Source organism: Hoplias malabaricus, chromosome 18 (assembly GCF_029633855.1).
Source record: "Hoplias malabaricus isolate fHopMal1 chromosome 18, fHopMal1.hap1, whole genome shotgun sequence".
In the NCBI taxonomy this organism is placed as follows: domain Eukaryota; kingdom Metazoa; phylum Chordata; class Actinopteri; order Characiformes; family Erythrinidae; genus Hoplias; species Hoplias malabaricus.
The window spans coordinates 12696724-12719144 of record NC_089817.1 but is presented as its reverse complement, the minus strand read 5'-3'; the positions used below and the strand labels follow the sequence as shown (position 1 = coordinate 12719144).

General features: G+C 38.3%; 1 protein-coding gene across 20 annotated transcripts in view; it reads right to left on the bottom strand.

The window, feature by feature from the left end:
- dlg2 (discs, large homolog 2 (Drosophila)) overlaps positions 1-22421 on the bottom strand; it is a 248182-nt gene that overhangs the window by 104593 nt on the left and 121168 nt on the right. For 2 of the 20 annotated variants that reach the window (XM_066651066.1, XM_066651072.1), the window contains exon 1: positions 17041-17118. The exons of 17 other annotated variants lie outside the window; for them this stretch is intronic. In XM_066651066.1, coding sequence (XP_066507163.1) covers positions 17041-17118 — 78 coding nt within the window. Of the gene's footprint in view, positions 1-17040; positions 17119-22421 lie in introns of those variants that run through there. One more of the 20 variants, XM_066651065.1, reaches the window with a different exon arrangement.

The window sequence follows — 22421 nt, the reverse complement described above, 5'->3', positions numbered from 1 at the left end:
AAATCTTACCTGTGAAATATTAACGCTAGAGGAGAGGGAAAAGTTCTATTTTACAGTTCTGCACAAAAGTCAGACCACATACATTTATTACATTTCCAGTTAAAAGTTACTCATTTTTCAAGACACATTTCTGAGAAATAATATATTACATTTTGTCCACTTCCCTAAGGAAAGGAAATAATAAAAAAAAAAAAAAAAAAAAAAAAAAAAAAAAAACAATAATAATAATAACAATAACAGGAGAAAACACACAAGTTTTCTGAAAACAAAAATTAAAATAGACAAAGTGGGTCCGCTTACGCCAACGTAAGATCTGGCAAAAAATGGTTATCTGTCAACATCAACAATATCTGGGATTCCTCAATCCATTCTTCATGAAATGTTCACACAAAGTAAAAAGTTATAGATGCTTTGTTTGTTAAAAAATGGATCATTTACGGTGTTGGATCTGCTTTGAAATTTTCTTTTAAAAGATTATAATAAATTAAAAAACAACAAAAAGCATTTTCAATCATTTCTATTAATCTATTCTTCTTGAAGGGTTCACACAAAGTAAAAGAAAGCTGGAGCTGCTTAAACAAACAGGAAAGTTACTGGTATGATCTGATATGTCAGCAAGTAAGTGTGTGCTGCGTGTGGCATTCCTGATGTCCTATTTTCGGTGTGATTCTGTAAGTTTTGTATGAAACAGCTTGTGCTGGTGCAGTACTGCTGTGTATGTGAGTGAACTCCCTGCCAGACTCAGTTGAGGGCTCTGATTGGATGAAATCTGTCCTGTTCAGCTCCATTGTGTACGATGGGATTATCCTGCCCCTGGTCAGCCACAGATAACACTCTCTCTCTCTCTCTCTCTCTCTCTCTCTCTCATACTTACTTCCTTACCCTCACCATGAATGAGTGGGGGCAGTAAGGATGAGGAGGTGGAGAAGGCTACGGGTGTACAGAGAGTGGGAGAAGGAGTCATGTGGCATTGTCCAGCTGCCCACACTGATCAGAGCACAGTCCACACAAGAGTGGATGATATGGTAATAAATCTTATAAAAACTTGTAGCCAGTTTTGCACTATACAATGGACCCAGTTCTTCAGAGTTGCACAGAAACATGCCTAGATTTGACTAAACTGAATGACTCCATAGTAAAATTAGGGGTGATTAAAGTTCAACTTATAACACAGCTTCTGTGGGCAAACAGAAGTACCAATAATAAAAGCTAATTAAAGAAAAGTTAACTAATAAAAGCATTCTGTGGCTCATGTTATTATATGTATTTTATTGTAAGTTATGACATGTTTTTTTTTACTGCAGTAAGCTGTTCTATACATTGAGGAGGGAGTGATTATCTGTATCAGTAAGTATCATTAAGCCAAAGCACAGTGCAATGTGTGTAAGGTTTACTGTTAACTTACACAATAACAGTTAATATAGTAACAGTGCACTTTATTAACAGTGCAGTTAAATGCTAGATGGCTCTTCGTAAATGACCCAAAGTGTTTATGATACATGCAGCTGCTCATTGTTCTAGAAGTGCTCATGAAGGCCATGATACACTCAGAAAAGGGATTTCCGGTCCTAATCCAAGTTAGCTCACAGCTTACACACGATAGCATTCTCCCTGTACACCAGTGCTTACAGCAGCCCCTCTGCTTTCATCAGCCCACTGACACCAGCACACACACATCTGTCTGCAGCGTGGGGCTTCATCTATTATAGACGAGCTCAACTTCCACTCCACACAAAAACACTAACATCACAGTCACATGTCCCAAAGAGAGAGAGAGAGAGAGAGATGAAAAAATAAGTAGAAGAAGAAGAAGGACAGGGTGAGAAAGAGTTGTTAGAGTATGTTAAATGTGATAGCTGAACCATGGCCCACTGAGGCCTGCTTGTTAACTGCAGTATTATTCACATAATACAGCTCATGTAAAATGATAGCAGTACTTGTGACTGGAAGGAAATGATCACATAATCTATTTATGCTACAAAAAAAAAAAAACGAAATTGCATTTAATACATTATGCTGTTCAAATATAACTGTGTAAATGCATATTACACAGCAGATTAGACAATGAACTACGAACACACTCAATTCTCTATCAGCTTTCAAAAGCAATGACAAACACATAGCAAATTATAAGAACTATTTTCTCTCTTTGCTAATCGTGACTGTAGACACAACAGCAACATCTTCATCCATTTCAAATCATAACAAAATATAATCTCCTCTATGTACATATAGAGACCTGTGATTGACAGAATTTCCTAAAAAATGTCTGTACTTGTTTCAGTTACACAGGCTTATGATTTCTGTTCTGTTCTGTTATCACCACAACTTCTAAGGGTTAATAAAAGAAGAATATTCAGACCGGTACACAATCATCAAGGCATCACTTTGCATACACCTATGACGATCAAAAGAACTTTGAACATCACATGAGACATTACAAAGCTTTGATAAAGCATCAAAGTGCACAAAGTGCATTCTCCTACATGGTGCAGGTTAGTAACAGCCATTTGTAAGACAAAGAGGGAATGAGAGTGTGGGGCATAAGATGGAATGAGGAGAGAGAGAGAGAGAGAGAGAGAGAGAGAGAGAGAGAGAGAGAGAGAGAGAGAGAGGAGAGCACAAGTGAGCAAGAGAGAGAGAGAGTATGAGAGAGGGGCTGGGGGGGGAACAGGTGCAGCAGAGCAGGTGCAGGACGTTTCCACTCAGCCCCCGTCTTTCTAATCTCTTTCTGTGAACCCACTTAAGACCAAATGACTCTCCATCTCCCAGCTGCTCTTCTCCGGGTCCACAACACAAGGGGAGGCTGAGGTGGACCAGAGATATGTGACACTGTTTTTGTGATACGCATGGCAGGAGACAGATAAGAGAGCAAGAAAAAAAAAAGCTTTAAAGCATTCAAATAAAAATGTATAAACCATCAGACTTTTCCGTCTTTATATATCTTATATTATATACTAATTTTTATATAATCCATGGCAGTAAACCAATTAAATGAATAGTTTGCACCCCCCAAAATAAATAAATAAATAAAATTCCAGTTAACACAATGCTCATATATCCTCTATCAGCCAAAACAGGTTTGATGCTTTTAGCCTTGCACTGGCACAACCAGCCAAATGTAGCTAAGGAGTAATGGAAGCTTATATAAAGCCAATTAGCATCATGCAAACTGCACACCTAATCCCCACACTTCCCTCAAGCCTTGCTGAATAGTAATTTCAAATACACTTGCTTATGAGGGTTATGTGGAAACACTGTGAGACAATGCACACAATTGCAGACAAAAAATGTTTCATTTACATTGCTTTTGTTTATATTACTATTTACAATGTTTAGAAAAAATGGAACAAAAACTATAAATGAGATGTTTACCCAAATGTGAAATGTGGTATGAAAAGATCAGCCATTGCCACATTTAGGGAAATACAGGGAGAAACAGAGATAGAGACATGAAATAATGTAAAAGTGTGTTTGTTATGTTTCTATGTGCATTACAGTCTCATAGAAACATAACAAAACGATATAAACTGTGAAGAGGAAATAAAGCAGGCATTTCTTAAGCTGCCATTCCACACCATTCAGTACTGTACTGCTTGGTAAATACTGCTGAGTTCAATCTGCAGCGGTATGTGTGTGCGTGTGTGTGTGAGAGAGAGAGATCTGTGTCCTCACTGGCCTGTGTCACTAGTTGTCAGCATACTGTTAGACGCAAGCCAGTGGTGGGACCTTTGTATGTGTCTCTGTATCTGTGTGTGTGTGTGTGTGTGTGTGTGTGTGTGTGTGTGTGTGTGTGTGTGTGTGTGAGGTTTGGCAGCTTGTCTAGGAGCAGACAGGGTCATGAGTGAGGCGAGGGCTCGGGGGGGAATCAGTCCCCGCTCAACACGCAACCCACCTTTCATTCCAGCCCTCAGAGTCACCTGTCAAAGCAGACAGCACATCTCTCCTGAATTACTAATCCCTCCCCACAATTTGTTCAGCCAATTACGAGGTAATCAAAGCAGTCAACCAAACAGGTTTCCAAATAATTAATTTATACTGGCACAGGTCGGGTTTATTTTTAGTGAGAGCGTGGGCCAAAAATGGGAGATGAAAATAAGTCAATTGATTTTCTGACCCAGCAAGACATCAAAGCAAAACTTTTCATTATGGTCAAGTCCAAAGCTAATTACTAGACAAAAGATTGTTAGGAAAGACTGTAGGTAATCAGACATGGGGAAATGAGCCAAAGTCCATACTAATCCCACTAACCACATCCCTAAACCGAAAGAAATAAAAGATAGAGTGAGATGAAAGAAAATAAGAGGGAAAAGAAGAGAAGCAGGGTGTGTTATTAGTTTCCTCCCTCCTGATGGTACAGTTATAATTGTGGTTACAGGGAGCCGCAGCCAGGATGTTCATTAAAATATCAGTAACGAAGCCTCTATGCATCCTTAGCTCACTGAAAATGTTGCTAAGTCATAATCCCAGCCCTTTGTGTACATTACTGTGACTACCCACTTATACTCATTTATATGTACAATGTTCACCTTTTATTTCGAATTATAGTTTACTTTTGTATATACAAGAAAGTAAATATGTCAAGGCTGACCTCACATCAGTTACATTCAACTATGATTTTAAAATATTATTCAATGCATAATGAACTCTAAAATTCCACATTGATTTGAATCAATTTTTAATTTTAATCAATGCCTTTGATTATGTAAATGAATACACTTTAATAATTCTTTAACATGGCGTTTGAAATAATTAGTAGGAATGCCTTAAAATCTGATGCATTTGATTCTTTAGAACAATGGATGACAATGTAATGGATTACAATTACTGCATTTATGCAACACTGGTATTCAAAAATATATTGTATTATTACATTCATTTTTTTATCTGTAACCGCTTATCCAATTTAGGGTCGCGGGGGTCCAGAGCCTACCTGGAATCATCGGGCGCAAAGCAGGAATACACCCTGGAGGGGACGCCAGTCCTTCACAGGGCAACACAGACACACACACATTCACTCACACCTACGGACACTTTCGAGTCGCCAATCCACCTGCAACGTGTGTTTTTTTTTGGACTGTGGGAGGAAACCGGAGCACCCGGAGGAAACCCACGTGGACACGGGGAGAACACACCAACTCCTCACAGACAGTCACCCGGAGCAGGAATCGAACCCACAACCTCCAGGCCCCTGGAGCTGTGTGACTGCGACACTACCTGCTGCGCCACCGTGCCACCCTGTATTATTACAGTATTAAGTAATTTTAAAACATTTTTATACATGAAAATATGTGATATCTCTGGACACAGTGTTCTAAGACACAAGCTGACAAAGTTCTGCCCTTCAGTCTTGTTTGAGGCAGCTCTGTCCAGGGTTCTAAAGCACCCACTCACTGTCACACTGGCTTCACTACAAGGTCTGCACACACACACACACACACACACACACTGTATTAAATAATACAGAACAGCATCTCCTGTACATAGTGCATTGCTCATTTCCTCTAACCCCATGTAGCCTCCAGCAACACAAACTACACATCACAAAGACCTAACACCTGCTTTAGTCACTCTGTTTAAAAACATTTGACCTCTTTTGTTTTATTACTTGTGCAACATGGAATACATAATCAGGGTGATTTATTATTTTTTTAAAGACAAAGTCAAATGGGGTTGAGCTATTTATGACTAATCTGACACCTACCTTCTCATGGATCAGGGAGAGAACAAAAATGTAAAAAAAATTAAATACATAATAAATAAATAAGCTGAGTACACAGTGTTTTCACCTAATGTTCTATAGCCAGCATGGCCTTAGAATCACACGACTGATCTGCACATGCTCTACTCACAAAGCTCACAGTAGAGTTCTGCAGTAATTTCACTTTGTGTTCCACAGCCAACAGAATCATAGTCACATAACAGATGTGCTCATGCTCCACCTACAAGCTGTAGTGATAGCAGACATTCTAGAACATTCTAATGAGAATCTGTGACTCTAAATCATTCGCATCAGATAATTACAGCACAGGCTAATGATTTAGTTTACAGTTCTACTCAGCTGTACTATGCTGTTATGCATGTTTTTGGAGTGGTTCTGAGGGTGCTGCAAGTGAAAAAATGGATTTATAAAAAAAACAACAAAACAAAGACAGAAGAAAGTTAGTTCAGGAGAAGGTTGAGAGAGTTGTTTCAAAAGAACTGATGAAAGCAAGTAGCTGAAATGTTTGCTCTGTACTATATTTTAGTTTTATAATAAATATATATCTTTTATGGCAAGAACACTGAATAGGAACTGCTATAGATAATCACAGAGCTAAAAGTAAATATGTATCCCATAGATATGACTGGTGAATTCTTAGCAATTTTGGCAATAAATTATGTTCTAAATTAATTTGATTCATGTGTTTTTAATAATGTATATCCACTAATATTTTAAACAAAACTTTTAAAAGGAGAAGGAACCCACTTAGGTCCCAAACCTAGTAAACTAACTGGAAAGTTTCTAATTGATTTGTAACTAAACATATTTGAAAGTTTTAAAGCTCAACATGAGTTGTGTCTCTGCTTTGACTGTGGCACTCTGGCTGTAAACCAAATGCCCTCAAGACACAGACGCTGGAGTATCGATCATGCTGAGACACCTACACTCTAAAATGAGATTCATGTGAGCAGAGCACCACGGTTAAACAACTCAATTTGATAAGGTCATTCTATTAGTGTGAGTCTGTGAGAGACAAAGAGTGAGAGAGGAAGGTGGGGCAGAATGAGAGATCCTGAAAAAGACTGAGAGAAAGACCTTTAAGAGGAGTATGTCTAAGAATATGCTCCATTGCTCACTCCTTGTCGATGTTCTTGGGTTGTTATAAAGCAAGGGTTCAGTCACTGCTGTCAACCCTTGTCAAATAGCAGAGAGATCCAGCACTATATTACCTTTACAAATAGCCCTGAGTGACTCTGCTTGAGGTGAGAGAATTCAGATTTGAGTCACAGCTGTGCCATATGCCCATCGTGGCCAGGGATCTGCAAGAGTACAGTGGGTTGTGTTCTTGTTGAGACATGAGGACATTTTTCTGGGCTAAGAGCTATAGTGGCCAGTCAGGAGTGTCCTTAATCACGCGGCTGCATCTGACACTTAAGAGTTCTCCTGAGGGCCAGATAATATACTGGTCAGGCAGTAGAGGTGCGAAAAAGGTGGAAGGCTGCATGGGCTTTTGGAAAAAAACCATGTCCTAGCCTTAAGCTTTCCAGACTGTCAACATTTATTACTATAGCTGCAGCTAAATAGGAAAGAAACACACACAAGATGTTACAAATGGAACGACTCATAAATAGGATTAGAGAAGCCATATCACAGATGTTAATCTTCGCAGTTGAGCTGTGTTTCTTCAGATAAATTATTTTAATGCCAGATCACACTGCAGGATAAGATTGTGTGTGAAATATCAAGGGGAACCTGCCAAGCTTCCTTTTAATAGTTGCCACAGTTCTACACCAGCTCTATACTGCGACGTAACTGCCTCTTGCTAATATTATGCACATAAACTTAATGTCAACATAAGTCCACATAATAATAAAGCATTCCAATTCTTTCATTTATCTCACATTTAATTAAGAAAATCAATAATGGAGGAATACGGATAGACGTTCTCCTGCACCATTATAATAATTAATTTGGAAAATCTGTCATGAGGTAATGTTTGAAAAATGTCCTTCCATCTTTCTGTCTCCACTGTAATAACATTAAAGCACACTGGTCCAATAACAGCTGGCCTGGCTTTCAGTGTCCGGAGCACAACTTTGGATTGGTGTCTGCCACCGAATCACTAAATGCAAGCATATATCAAACGAGAGAGAATAAAGAGCTTTCATCATTTAGTTAATGTGGAACTCTCATTTTACAGGCACAAAGGAGCGGTCTGTATTCTAATATGAATGCAGAGAACAATGCAGCCCGGCACGGCTCTGTTAAATAAATCAGGGAGATAGGATCCTTTTCCACAAAACCAATTTAAGAAGTCAGCGCTGTGCGATGAAACCTGATGGAAGCGAATATGGGCAGGAGAAGTGGTGAGAGGCTTTCAGCACAGCTCACTTTAATAACGTTTGTCCTCACAGGAGAGCTGCCAGGTTAAGACCTATAGCTCACATTCAAAGCCTGAGAATTTACACTACAGCTCCATGCCTTGCTACAAGGCCCATAATTTACACCCTTTTTATTTGTATTATTATTATTTTTTAATGAGCTAGAATCGGTACAGAGCAATGTTGATGATTCAACATTTCTGTCTTTATTTTGAAACAAAAAAAAGCAAAATTATCCTGGTTTGTATTTGAAGTATTGAAAAATATTTACTTCACTTTTCATTTTTTCATATATTCATTTATTCCGCAAAAACTACATTGGCTATTGCATGCCCTGCTTTCTGGGGGGAAAAAAAGGTTAAATACAGGGTAGGCGATCAGAGCAGGGATCATATGAGTCTTAAAGTTACACTTACACTTATATAGCACCTTTCTAGATGCCCAAGGATGCGATACAATCAACACCGCTCAAACGCCATTCCATGCAACAGTTAATCCACGGACACACTGGTGAGGTACTCTAAAGGCACTCTAAAAGGGACAAATGATATTATTAAAAAATATAAAATAAAAGGCAACAAATCCTTCCTGTTTTCCGTAAGTTAATACAGATCTTAATTGCTCTTATTAAAACATATGTTACATGCTTTGGTCAAAATATGAGAATCAAGCAGTGTATAAATCAGCCCTGTTCAGAATGACTGCTTTGAATGCACATTCCTTTAAATGACAATGACCCACACTTTACCCCAACCAGAGTGCACAGCCGTCAGAAACCAGTGAGAAAATGCTTTCTGCTTATTCTCCGTTCTTGTATTTGCCTTTCAGCTGAGTGTTGCTCCACTCTCATTTTTGCTGTTTCTCTCATGTTTGTAAACCTCATGTTTACTCTCTCACAGAAAAGGGTATGTCATGCTTGGAGAGACTCGGGTGAAGGGGTGGTCAAATTCTACATTCTTCGCTACTGATGTCAGAAGGTGAACAAAATCAGAACCTCTCAGAACATTATGCCATGTTTCCTCAACAACAAAAATTGACTTGATAGTTTTATTTCACAGTTTAATATACAAATAGGCTTTTTTTTCATAATATGTCCCCTTTAGACAAAGAAAATTTGGAATATGGAGAAATAGATCTTGAAAAATGTAAAACATTAAAGGTAGAAAAATACCTACAGTTTTATTTAAAGCAGGTAAAATGTGTACACACAGGGTGAGTTGAGGAGTAATCATGTGTAACACCTTCCTTCATAAAAATGCCTTAATGCTGTAATTCCACAGCCTTATTTGCCTTGCTATTCAGAGCTAACCTACATGCAAATCAGCAACAGTAGCATAACATACTGGCATTAATGTACTCTAATATTCATGAAGGGCTCAGGGTTAACGACCAAACAACATTGACATGCAAAGCCTCGGGGATGGTGTTTGACATAAAGATAGACTGGTTAATGATTTCTACATGCTAAACCCTGAAGGCAAGGGCCATGCAAATCTGAATTCATGACATCATCTGAACTTACAGCATTAAAGGCAAGATATGCTAACAGAAAAACTGAAAAATATTGCATGGTTTAGCTTTCTTTCACCAAATCATAGGACTTTCTGCAGCAATAAAAGTATTGCGTAGGAAATTATATAAACAGCCTCCTTTTCAGAAAATATGGTAGCTGATATGTCAACCCTTACCTTTCATAAAATCAAATATACTTGGCTGCATTTGGCACATGCTATCCCTAGCAAGGTTCCATTTTACTAAATGACTGAATGAGACAGTTTGATTAACATGGAATTACTTCCTTAGGTAAATTTGCATTTGGTTTAGAGGATTCCACCATTTTCTGCTTGTTCTAATATCACAAAATTACATTTATAGCTTTCCTTAGAGCAAATATCCAACAGACACTAATATCCCTGATACTTTATTCAAACTAATTATATGCAGTTTAACACGGATCAAACACTATAAAACACTATCAAAACACTATAAGAAGTGTTCTCCTGTGATACATTTTTGTTCTACATTAAAACTAAGGTGACTATTTGTCAAGCAAAACTATGCTACATTATTTTGGTATAAGGTTTGGCAGCAGTGGAGTGTTTAATTAACTGAAAATGAGGAAGTATCCTCCTTTTTGCCTTAGTAACTATAACAATTCTGCTTAATGCATGTATTGAACATATTAACATTTTTACCTGAAAGTAAAATAAGTATGCCTTTCATACTTATGCTAACTTGGGTAATATCTCTTTGCTAACAATATGCTTGCTGTCAAACAAACAATGTTGACAAGTGCCACTGTGACTCTACTTGCAGTTGCACTTTCACAAGACAACAAATTGGTTTAGAAATTTCACAAGCAGTTTCACATTTCTTCTAGTCTACATTCTCACCCACATTAAGCAGAACTCGCAAGTAACTTGACAATTAACTGACGTGTTTTTACTTGTGCCTGAGTGTAGGACACCACTTTTTCACACTATTAATATATATCTTTTGAAGCGCAGGCCTCAATTTATCAGATTTATTCATGATCACACATACGGCGACATCCTCTCATCTTTAAGTGTAGCCATTGCTGCTTAATAAAAAGACTGAGGAAAGTTTTGGAACACAAAGCACGTACAAGGAGCAGCTGCAGGGAAGCACAGGTCAAGGAGGAGAACGGGAAAGAGAGATAGAGAGAGAGAGAGAGAGAGAGAGAGAGAGAGAGAGAGAGAGAGAGAGAGAGAAAGGGGCAGTAATTGTTTTCTTTAGGCATCTCCCTACTTTAACCCTGCAAAGGTCAGGTGAATTGGACTTTTTTTTTTTGCGAGTACTTTTTGAAGATATCTTGGCAATGTCAACACAGAAAATTCCTTCTATAAATATGTCCTAGGAATTAAAATCAATATCGAAAGAGACAGAAATCCTATAGAGAGTCTGTTTAAACAGTCTTGTTAGGAAGTGGATGTCAATGCAGCTCTGCTGATAGGCCAGATAATATGGATTTGCTCCACGACAAAAGCAAAGAAACTAAACAAGTCTAACAAATTAATTGAATTCCCTCAGGAACCACTTGGCATACAGGGAACATGACTGGGGTGGCATTTCTCATAATGCCGTAAAAAGAACCATCAATCTTTGGCAAAAATATGCCATTGTGTGCTGTATGCTGCATTGTGTATTGATGAGACACAGCCAAATAAGTTTGACCTAACAATAGAAGAGAAGAACGACCCAACTATAGAAGAGAGAGGAATGAATGAAAAAATTAATTCATTCAGGGTGATACAGGTGCTAAGTATATTCTTGTAAAAGGACCTGCATATCTCTACAACAGATGAAAACAACTTTGTTTCCAGTGTGTTTAGTTTATGAATAACAGTTTAAACAGTGATTAGTAAATGAGTGCCAAACACAGTTAATTCAAGAAATAAAAATGTTACAATTTATGAAAAATTAATGTATGCATTATCTATAACCGAGCCTACCCAGAATCACTGGGCACAGGGTGGGAACACATCCTGGAGGGGGCACCAGTCTTTCACTGGGTGACACACACTCACACCTATGGACACTTTTGAGTCGCCAATCCACCTACCAATGTGTTTTTTTTGGACTGTGGGAGAAAATCTGAGCACCCAGAGGAAACCCATGCAGACACAGGGAGAACACACCAAACCCCTCACTGACAATCACCCAGAGCGGGGCTCGAACCCACAACCCCAGGACCCTGGAGCAGTGTGACAGCAAAACTATCTGCTATGCTTCCATGCTGCCTGTTCTGAAAAACATCTTCCAAGTCCAAGCTAATAGTTGCTTAAAAGGTATACTTCTCCTATTGTATTCAGTGCTTTTAACCTATCGTTTGGAGGCTGTACTTCAGCCTGACTAACTCTTACTGTCACTTAGGCAATGTTTTATTACAAGCTTCATAACATTGTAACCTAGGATTGAATTCTGTAACACATTTCCAAAATTTTGTTTAAAGGATAAAATAAATGAAAATAAAGTAAAATAAATCATATGAAAAAAATATTTTATAGTACACAACCAGGATGAATTAAGAAAACATTTTTTCTGATTAAAATTCTGACTAATGTTAGTTAAGTCTGTGCTCTGATTGAGTATCATTTGTTTTAAGGAAACCAAGTAGTTCTTTTGGCACTATGGCACTGCTTCTATATTTATTTCTAAAAGCAAATTTAAATGGCGAGGGGACCACTGTAGGCAGGAATAGTGTAGTGCACATCCGTGGCATGTTTAAACACAAGATGTGAGTCCAGGCTAACCCTCACTCAGAAATCTGCTGCAGAATAGAGCTGGATAGGGCGTACAGCCCTGGCTAATGGAGCCACAGTCATTTAACAACAGCACATATTACCAAAGCAGACATCTTATGATTGCTAGCTATAGGCACTTTAGGGCCAGTGCTTCTTAATCCTGCTCTTGGGGTTTCCCAACTGGATACTGTAACTGTTGTATTAAAGGGCCCATATTCTACATTTGTACTATAAGGTTTGTACATATAGCATGCTGTTTATATATGAAAAATCAAACAGTCCTAATACATTAAACATGACCTTATTCATTATACACATTTTTAATTTATCTTTTCTATAACTTTTGTTCAAACAGAAACCATCCAAGAAGATTACAAATCAAACGTTGTAACATTATCATGCTATAAATGTATTTTTCTGTCTTTATAACACTGATTTAAGATGTAAAGGGAATTCATTGAAGTAAAAAGTAATTACAGTGCTTAAGGATATGTTTAGAATATTAAATACACTGAAATGTCTAAACCGCAGGCTATTCCAGTGCCACAGTTGGGCATAAATGCTATAGGCCAATTAGTACATTCACTGGTCAAAAAAGTTCTAAACCTTACAAACTCTCACATTAAGCCTCTCTCTCCCACACACACACACACACTTACCCACAGTGCTCCCTCACCAGAGCCATGGCGACAGGTTGCCTAATCAAAGAGCAGCCATTACTGCCAATCTGTCTCCCTCTCCCTGACATGACCACACTCCAAAACTGTCTCCTACACAGTAACTGCACACAGAGCGGTCAGCAAAGCTTTGCGGCTGCCCACACACTAAACAAAGATCCAGAAGCTTCTGCGTCCAGTCAGCAAGACTTAGACCTAGAAATAAAACAATGCTGGTGATTGCAAGGACAATCTCCATATTAAAACCCACAGTTCTCACCTAAATCAATGGGCAGTCAGCATCAGAATAATTGTAACACCCCTAACTTGTACTAACTTTTAACTTGTACACTTTTAACACATTTGCTCTTGAGTATTGAAGTGATATTTCACTGGGTGCTCAATTACTGATTCCTCACACTAATTAAAAGAATCAGGTCTGACAGCTACTGTACTGCAACACTGCATCTGTGAAAGCACTAATTAAAAAAGAAAAGTAATTTTATTGTTATTTCTGCTAATACTGCTTTATTTTATTATAGGACTAGAGCGGCGCTTTCCTGTGTGAGCCTATGGAGTATGAATCAGCAGTTAGAACCTACATTAGTATATGAGCCATAAGATGTGTCCTTCATCCTGTCAATCATTCCTGCCATTCCACTGTGTGCGTATGAATGGAGTTCTTAAGTTTTAAGTCAGAGTGAAAGAGAGAGAAAGAAAAAAAGAAAGTGTGTGTGAGTGAGTGTGTGTGTGTGTGTGTGAGAGAGAGAGAGAGAGAGAGAGAGAGAGAGAGAGAGAAACTGACGGAAGGACAGTGAGTAAAAGAAAGACTTATATACAGAAAGAAAAAAAAAGAGATAGAAGACCTCTGGATTACAGGCACATTCACATGATAAATCTGTGTGTGTGTATGTGTGTGTGTTTAGCCTGTTGCTGTAGAAATTGATAAACCTCCTAAACCCTGAATGCTGTCAGCTGTAGCGAAACACTGACACATGCTCAATCACACAACAGCAGCCCTTACACACATACACACACTACCACACACACACACACAACCACACACAGACACACACACACACAAACACATACACCCACTCATATACACACTCACAAATATGCAAGCACACACACACACATACTCCTACACACTCACTATGCATGTGAACATCCACTGCTTGTCTGTGGTTTTGTACATCAGAACAATATGGCAGGCAGCAAATCACACTCAGACCTACACATACACACACACCGTGTGCAATCAAGTATCCATTTAGTCCAAGCGCCACTGACATTTCCATTTTCAGATTCAATTTTAGCTGAAGAGCAAAACTGCTGCTTTGTTGTAACAGCTACTGGAAATGTGCTATATGGACAAAATGGACCAAAAATATACAAAGCAGGAGGCACAACATTAGACCCAAGAGACAGTCTTAGGCATTCAGTAAGCTCCATTCAGCCAGTAAGTAAAACAGACAAAAGTAAATAAACACCAGGACAAAAAAGGTTATATATTCAAAAGCATTGGTGCAAAGAGAAATGTTAGATCATGTACGACAGAGTAATTCAAGTTGCAGGCCAATTTTTATACTTCATACTGAACATTTGAATCTGCATCCAACAGTCGTGATTCTCACTGTAGGTTTATTTTTTGGCTTATTAACTGACAACACAGGGAGAGTAGCTGAAAAACCACTCATGTATTTCACATTGTTATGTATCCTTTGGTAGAATCTTTAAAGGACATTGTGGTCTCTTTCAGGGAGATTTTAGGAAGTCATTAAAGATGGCACTCTACTAACAAATAAAAGTTATTTAAGACACACTACCAGTGGAAACACTAAAATTTTCAGTTTTCCCCAGCCATTACAAATCCGGAAAAAGCTATAAGACAAAATACATTTGATCACATCATTTTCACACATGCTGTGGATCACACAAGGTATTTCATGTAAACCTCAGTCCAACATTGTCATGAGGACCAGGGACCACCTTTGACACGTATCAATACATATAGAATTCCTTAAATACAAAGCTTATTAAGTCCAAAATGGCACAGATGATTCCACTGTTCCTTGGCATTGAATGTAATATGTGCAGCCGGGAAGTCCTCAAAATCAACAAAGCCTAGTGTCTCTTGGCATAGCCATATTCATTGTGACAGCACACATATAAACAACCTGCATATAGAGTGCACCATGCAGTGTACTTTAATTTGAACCTGTCATGGACATGAGTTTAGGTACTGGTAAAATGTAAACATATTTAACACTGTTAGTGTTCAGTGTGAGCACAGATAGCAAACATGCATCTCTCCTCTTTGATTTCAACAAGAATGATAACTTATATCATGGGAAGAGGTGAAATTTTGTGAGAAGAACATCTGGGAAAAACAGAAGAATGTTTGTAATAAATGTTGAGAAGGTGGATATTTTAGTGTGACAATAAAATAAATGTGTTTTACGTTGTAAGCCCGTGGATGTAAGTTAGCACGGCTAAAAACAGTTGCTTTATCATAGTGCGTAACAATGCTGAACTTCACACAGCAGATTGTGGTCCTCAGTTTGGGAAGGATGCACTACTATACCAGTAGGAGTCCTTGTGGTACTCCAGATGTTGGAACAGGATGAAGAGGAAGAGTATGGCTTCGGGTTTTAGAGTAGAGTTTGTTAGTGACAGATTTCCTTTCAGTCCAATGCTGAAAGTTGAACAAGTTCCCAGATTTGTATTCTCATTACACAATTCATTTCAGCCCTGCAAATAGAAGCTATGTCTTGACAGACCACAAAACTGACCCACAATTATGCTTCTTTTTTATTATTTAAAATGTTCTCCAGAGTTAAATTTCTGACGTAACCATGCATCAGCCTATGGGACACAGTCTTGGGCAAGTTCTTCGGTACTAATAACCATTCTAGCAATAACAATAAAAAAAAAAAAAACACACAAAAATTGATACTGCTAATGGGAATGGATTAATTTAATACAGTTACATAAATGGATGAAATAACAAAATGATTATATAAAATCAGACACACTTTCTACTCCTGTACAACTGAACCTATCACATATGGATCTATTAAGGAAATACATAAATGTAACACATCCTAACCTGTATGAATTGGGAACACCTGAGGTGATCTGCAGTAAAATGAAAAGATTAATCAAATCCAAATGGTGCTTTAGATAAGTCCTAGTCCTGATTTACAAGTGCAACGTGAGTACAAAACCAAAGTGTTCATGGGTCTGAGTTTGGGTCTGGAACTGTGTCTGCACTGAAGGAGGATGTGGTAACTATTCAGTTCTACAGCAGTAAAAAGGTTCATTATGCAGTTCAGCCTGTTAGCACCATAAAAATGTTCAAGCTCAGCATAAAGAGATGAACATAAACCAATATGTGGACTTATGTGACTGATCTCCTGACATACATTTTGTCCTTAAATTGTTTCCTATCTTTTTTTTCTTTTTGTATCTCTCCCACCCTTCTATAAAGAATTACAGGATGCAACAGACTGTATCATAAGGCTGGTAGTCAGGGCTAGTAAACTTTTAGTGAGACATAAATGGAGGAAAAGAAGATGAGAGAGTGAGAGAAGAATAGGAAAAAAGAAAGAGAAGAGATAGAGAAAATTAAACAGCATAAGAGGATTTGCTGTGGTTTAAGAAAAAGATCCTTACAAACCTCTCTTCGAGCAATGAGGTCAATGAGGATCAGCTGTCATTATACACTCCCTCTCGCTTTGTAAGACGTTAACCAACCCATTTAAACAGCTCGCAGAACTCCCAGAGTCTGGAAATCCCTCTCCTTATCTACAAGACTCAAACTCAAAATCCACAATAATAACTCACAGCTCCACATATAGGATCTTAGCTTCACTGTCATTGTGACAGCAACATGTGTTCAAAGCCTTGAAATTCAAGTATTCAAAGCAAGAGTCTTGGCAATGAATTATTCAAAACAGCCTTTACAAATAAGGTCATATAAATACCTAGTCTATATGTAAAGTAAAGAGCATCATCAGCGCTGACCTTACCTTCTGCATTTTGGCTTTCCTGGCGTTCTGCACGAGCCTGCGCCCCAGCTTCTTGGCATACCAGATGGAGGCGAGCATAGCGGATCCGAGCACAATCCCACCGTATGAATTATGAGTAAACAGCCTAGTGCAGTCGCTAGCATCAGCAGCTGCTGGCGCGGGTGAGAGAGAGAGAGAGAGAGAGCGAGCGAGCGAGCAAGAGCACCTCGCAATGCTCTCTCCTTACTAATGTTACCCACACACACTGCCCACAGCAGGTGAGAGAGAGAGTGTGTGTGTGTGTGTGTGAGAGAGAGAGAGAGAGAGAGAGAGAGAGAGAGAGAGAGAGAGAGAGAGAGAGAGACTGCAGGAATGGAACTTCAGGGCAAGACACTAAGCATCTCCAGAGAGTTATTCCCCCACACCAACCAACCCCCTCTCTCCCTCTCTCTCTCTCTCTCTCTCTCTCTCTCTCTCTCTCTCATTTTGCTCTTTCTTGTTTGTAGAATTATTTACATATTGCTAGTGGGAGGTCAAATCTAGCGTCTGTCTGAAGCATCAAAACATGCTGTACCCGACCCCACCCCATCCAAACAACGCCACCCACATAAAGAAACGCTACCAAACCCACTAACACTACTTATTCAAGCTCTTATGGCACATCCTTTATGATGACATACACTTAAGAAAATATGTTAAAAAGGTTAGCTAAAAAAATGCCTGAGACGCATGAAAGACTTTTTGTCAAATGGGTTATGAGTGTGATAAGTGTGTCCTTATTGTTGTTTCCCTAGTTTAAAAAGCTATTTAAATTTATATGGCAATTGGAAACAGCAGCAGAACTTGCCACCATTCAAAGGTTTAGTCAATTTCAGAACATTAGTAAACGTACCCTGGAGTCATCTGATTTATTTTATGTTCATTGAATTTCTTCAACCATTTCATATTTTTAATTCAAAATGTTATTCATCCATTTAGAGGAGACATGCCATGATATAAAACACATAGAAAAATCATAACAATATAATAAAAACAACAACAAAATGATTTCCATTACAGTCCCTATAAGTACTGGAAGGCAGAGTGTTAATACCTTTCCAATTAAACATCTTCAATTTAAACCCAGCATTTCTTGATTCAGTACTTTACAAGGAGAAAAATCCTCTCAACAAAATCAATCCAAAGGCAGCAGATGGAGCGCAGCAAGCATAATGTATTTTTAAAACATTTTTACAACCACATATAATTAAATTGCCTAAGCTCCTCCTCCTTTCCCATTTGCAATTATGCAATTATTGTTAAGATTATTTAACAAATTAACAAATTCTTAACAAGCAGTTCCACAAAATTACAATTAAATTAAAAAACATTTAAAAACAATAAAATACTGCAGCTGTGTGCTATTGTTTCAGTTTATGTTAATTAAAATGTCGTATAATTAACTGACCTTGCCATAAGAGGAATGCAGTAAAGAACACATTTGTTGTGAGAGAGTAGACAGGTCAATTAAAGATTTAGAAAAACGGTATGTCTAATCTAGGAATCATTTCATGTCCTCTATTTTTGGTAATGACAAAGGCCATAAATCAATAACCATACGGTTCCAGTGACAAAAAAAAGACAAATGACTATGTGGGAAGGAGTGGGAGGATGTTCTCGAGTGACTGTTTTCTTAATGTAAAAATTAAATAGCCTATCAGAAGAGGAGTGAATGACAGAAGTTCATTATCAGTCCTCAGTGTGTGTGTGTGTGTGTGTGTGTGTGTGTGTGTGTGTGTGTTCTATAGCAATGCTTTCTCCTTACTTTATTTTCACCTAAATCAATACCATTAGCCACATACCAGACACAATGCACACTCAGTAGTGCAGACACAGCAGAATGTTCTCTCTAGCCTCTTATACTTGATCTCAGAATGTAATGCCTATGGAATAACCACACCAATCAAAACACTGGTCACACCCGATTAACGGTATGTTTTTCATAATCTTCCAGTATATGTTCGTTCATTCATTGCCTGTAACTACTTATTCAATTTAGTGTTGCAGTGGGTCCGAAGCATACCCGGAATCATTGGGCACAAGGTAGGAATACACCCTGGAGGTGGCGCCAGTCCTTCGCAGCGCGACACACACTCACCACATTCACTCACACCTTTGGACACTTTTGAGAAACCAATTCACCTACCAACATGTGCTTTTGGACTAGGCGATGAACCCAGAGGAAACCCACGCAGACACGAGGAACAACCAAAAACTCCTCCCAGACAGTCACCTAGAATAGGGCTCAAACTCACAACCCCAGGACCCTGGAGCTGTGTGACAGCAAAATTACTTGCTGTGCCACCATGCTACCCACATTGACCTTAAGCAGGGCTCGAACCCAGGCAGCAACACTACCAGTAGCACCACCATGCAGCCCGGTCGGGTGATCTCTGTGGGGTTTGATGTGTTCTCCCCGTGTCTGTGTGGGTTTCCTTTTCTTAGTTGTGAGTGAATGCCTGAGTGTGTGATGTCCTGTGATGGACTGAATGTGTCGAGGTTGGGTCCCTGCCTTGCATCCAGTGATTCCAAGTAGACCCCAGACCCTTAATTTTAAAAACGTATACAGACAATGTATTAATAAACAAATTAATGAATGAATGATACTGTCCTCCCAATATTTATTGTGAATTAAACTATTGTTTGATGTGATTTAGATTACATTACTGAACCTTTTTTTTAATTAACACACTTTAAACATGTATCCTGTATGTATTTAAATGGTAGCAATTATATTTTCCACAATATTACGATCACTTTCACAGCTTTAGAAAATAACCTTTGATTAACATTCTACTGACTGTGCTATTAAATGAGTAATATAGACTTCAGTGAATGTTTTGTGTAGATGGTGGATCGAGGTTTCTGTAAGCAGTTTGTAGAAGAAGAACAGCGTGATCTATGTAGACTCAGAGCCTCTTGTAAGGACGCACATGAACTTTTGTTAACCAGAAGTGTAACATATGACAGGTGGAGAGGCAGGAACATGATCCGGCTGGCAGGGGATTTACTAAAGCTCTCTGTCTCATAACAGCTCTGCAGCTATATACTGGGGTCATATAAATATAACCTCCCGCTAAGAACACAGGGTTACATCTATACATCTGTTTAGATTAAGAGTGCTGATCTAGGCTCAGCTCTTATCTGCTGAGTGTAGTTATATTAAAGGGGGCCTGTCAGTTCACTCTTGGGATATTTAGCAGTAGGCATATGAATGCAGATGAGACTAGGGTCTGCTTATTTAAAAAGCTTCACAGTACTGCATGGTGAACTTTCTCCTACTTTACTTTGTACATCACATTGGACACTGTCAGGTCATAATTCATATAAGGCTTATAGAAAGGCTTCCCTCGCAAAGTTTAGATTCTAGAAGATTAACGCATTGTAAGGCTTACCGGAACATAAAACACTATGAGTAAGATTACAACACAGAATATGTCCAACTAGGACACATAAAACATGAGGAAATTCATGAATAGTCTAAGAAAAATGGTTTAATTAAATTCAGTGTAACCCTTGAAGGCGTCTGTCTGGATTAAGGGAGTTATGCCAATAAAAAATGAAACATTATACTCAAAGGAGACTGGCTTTATAATGATCACAAAAAGTCTGGTACTGAAAAACCCAGCCTTGTGGGAAGCAAGGACGCACCCTTATATCTAATTGTAAGACAAAATTTTCTTGTGTTTTGGCTATTTTTAGAATAATTATTCTTGGAAATTGACAGCAAAATACCATCCACCATTGAGAGCGAAATGATTGAGTTCACACAATTTCCTTTTGTTCTTCTTCTTTTTTTCAATTTCCATATTTGCAAAAGCAGCGTTAAACAAATCTACTCTTTGCTGAGATGAAGAGGTTTATCTAACGCACTGAAGAGCGTGAGTCAGCTCTTTCCATTAAAACCAAAAACGAATCGCAGATACTGAGGCTAATCTACTTTGAGCCTGCCATGTACAAGAACCTCAATTTTGGAATATCTTGCTATTGGAAAGATAATTGAATACAAATTGAAAATAAGACAACAAATCCCTCATTTGAAGCTGCTTGGTGAATCTGCTCTATGGGGCAGATAGAGAGCCCTTGAAGACAGAGGATACAGGACCTACTCATGGTCAAGACCATCACAAAGGGAGCTCTAGTTTAAATCAAGCTGACTCACAGCAGGCTCCAGGTCCAGCCCAGCTGCCATCTGTAATAATGAGAGACCACAGCCCCCATGTTCAAAAGCATTTGTATGCTCTGATTGTTAAAATGGCCAAGGTTCTGACGCTACCCACATTTACACAAGGCCTCAACTGGTTCGCTGAGATAACAACGGCTCTTAAGTCACTAATTTATTCACACACACACACACACACACACACACACATTCATTTTCTATGTATATATATATATATATATATATATATATATATATATATATATACACACACACACACACACACACACACACACACACACATCAGGATTAAAGGTGAAGTCTATGAATAATTAATACTGCCCCATGTTGCTACATACAAACCATGCAAACGCAAACTAGGATGGAAATTGAACAAATAAGGTGCACATGAGCATCTCCCGTCTAATTGTTGCAGATATTGTGAATTAGTTTTCAATATCTTTAGAAAAGACGGTGGACCATCATTTTAACTGAAGTTAATTAAGGAGCTGCTCTAAATGCTTCCCACTGCCAGCCTCCATCTCTCTGGCTGTAGCCTGAGGGCCACTCTCATTTGCATACTGTATGCCTTCCGAATACCCACCACTTTAGTTTGTCAGATACGCTTTGTATTAATAGACCCCATTAAAAGCAACTCCTTTTAACACCGCCTAGCTGAAGTAACATTCTCTGTCTTCTTAGAAAACCTACACACTGCAAGAAAAGGCCATATGACACTGTTTTTACTGTTGTGATCAAATGTACTCAATTTTCACTAAATAATTAACGCTAAATGACTACATGCATAAAAAAAAACAAAGATTTACAGTGACTGTAAACAACAACATTGTGTTTATAGTGACTGCATAAACTGACTGAATGCCAGCATATTTCTCATTATGCTTTTAATAATACATTTAGCAGCGCGGTTTTACTCTTCTGCTGCATCCCCAGACGTCGACGCAGAAAACAAATTAAAAATATTTAAAATGTCCATGTGCATATAATATGGATGTGTTTATATATTGTTTTTATTAATGCAGTGGTCACAATTTGAAAATATTCAAAGCATTGTATAATTAGGAGAATGAAAATTATATTCATAAAATTGAGGGTCAAACATAAGCCCAAATCTGATTGCTCCTATTTGTTTGTTTGTTTGTTCATTCATTCATTAATTCATGTTATTGCTCATTCATTT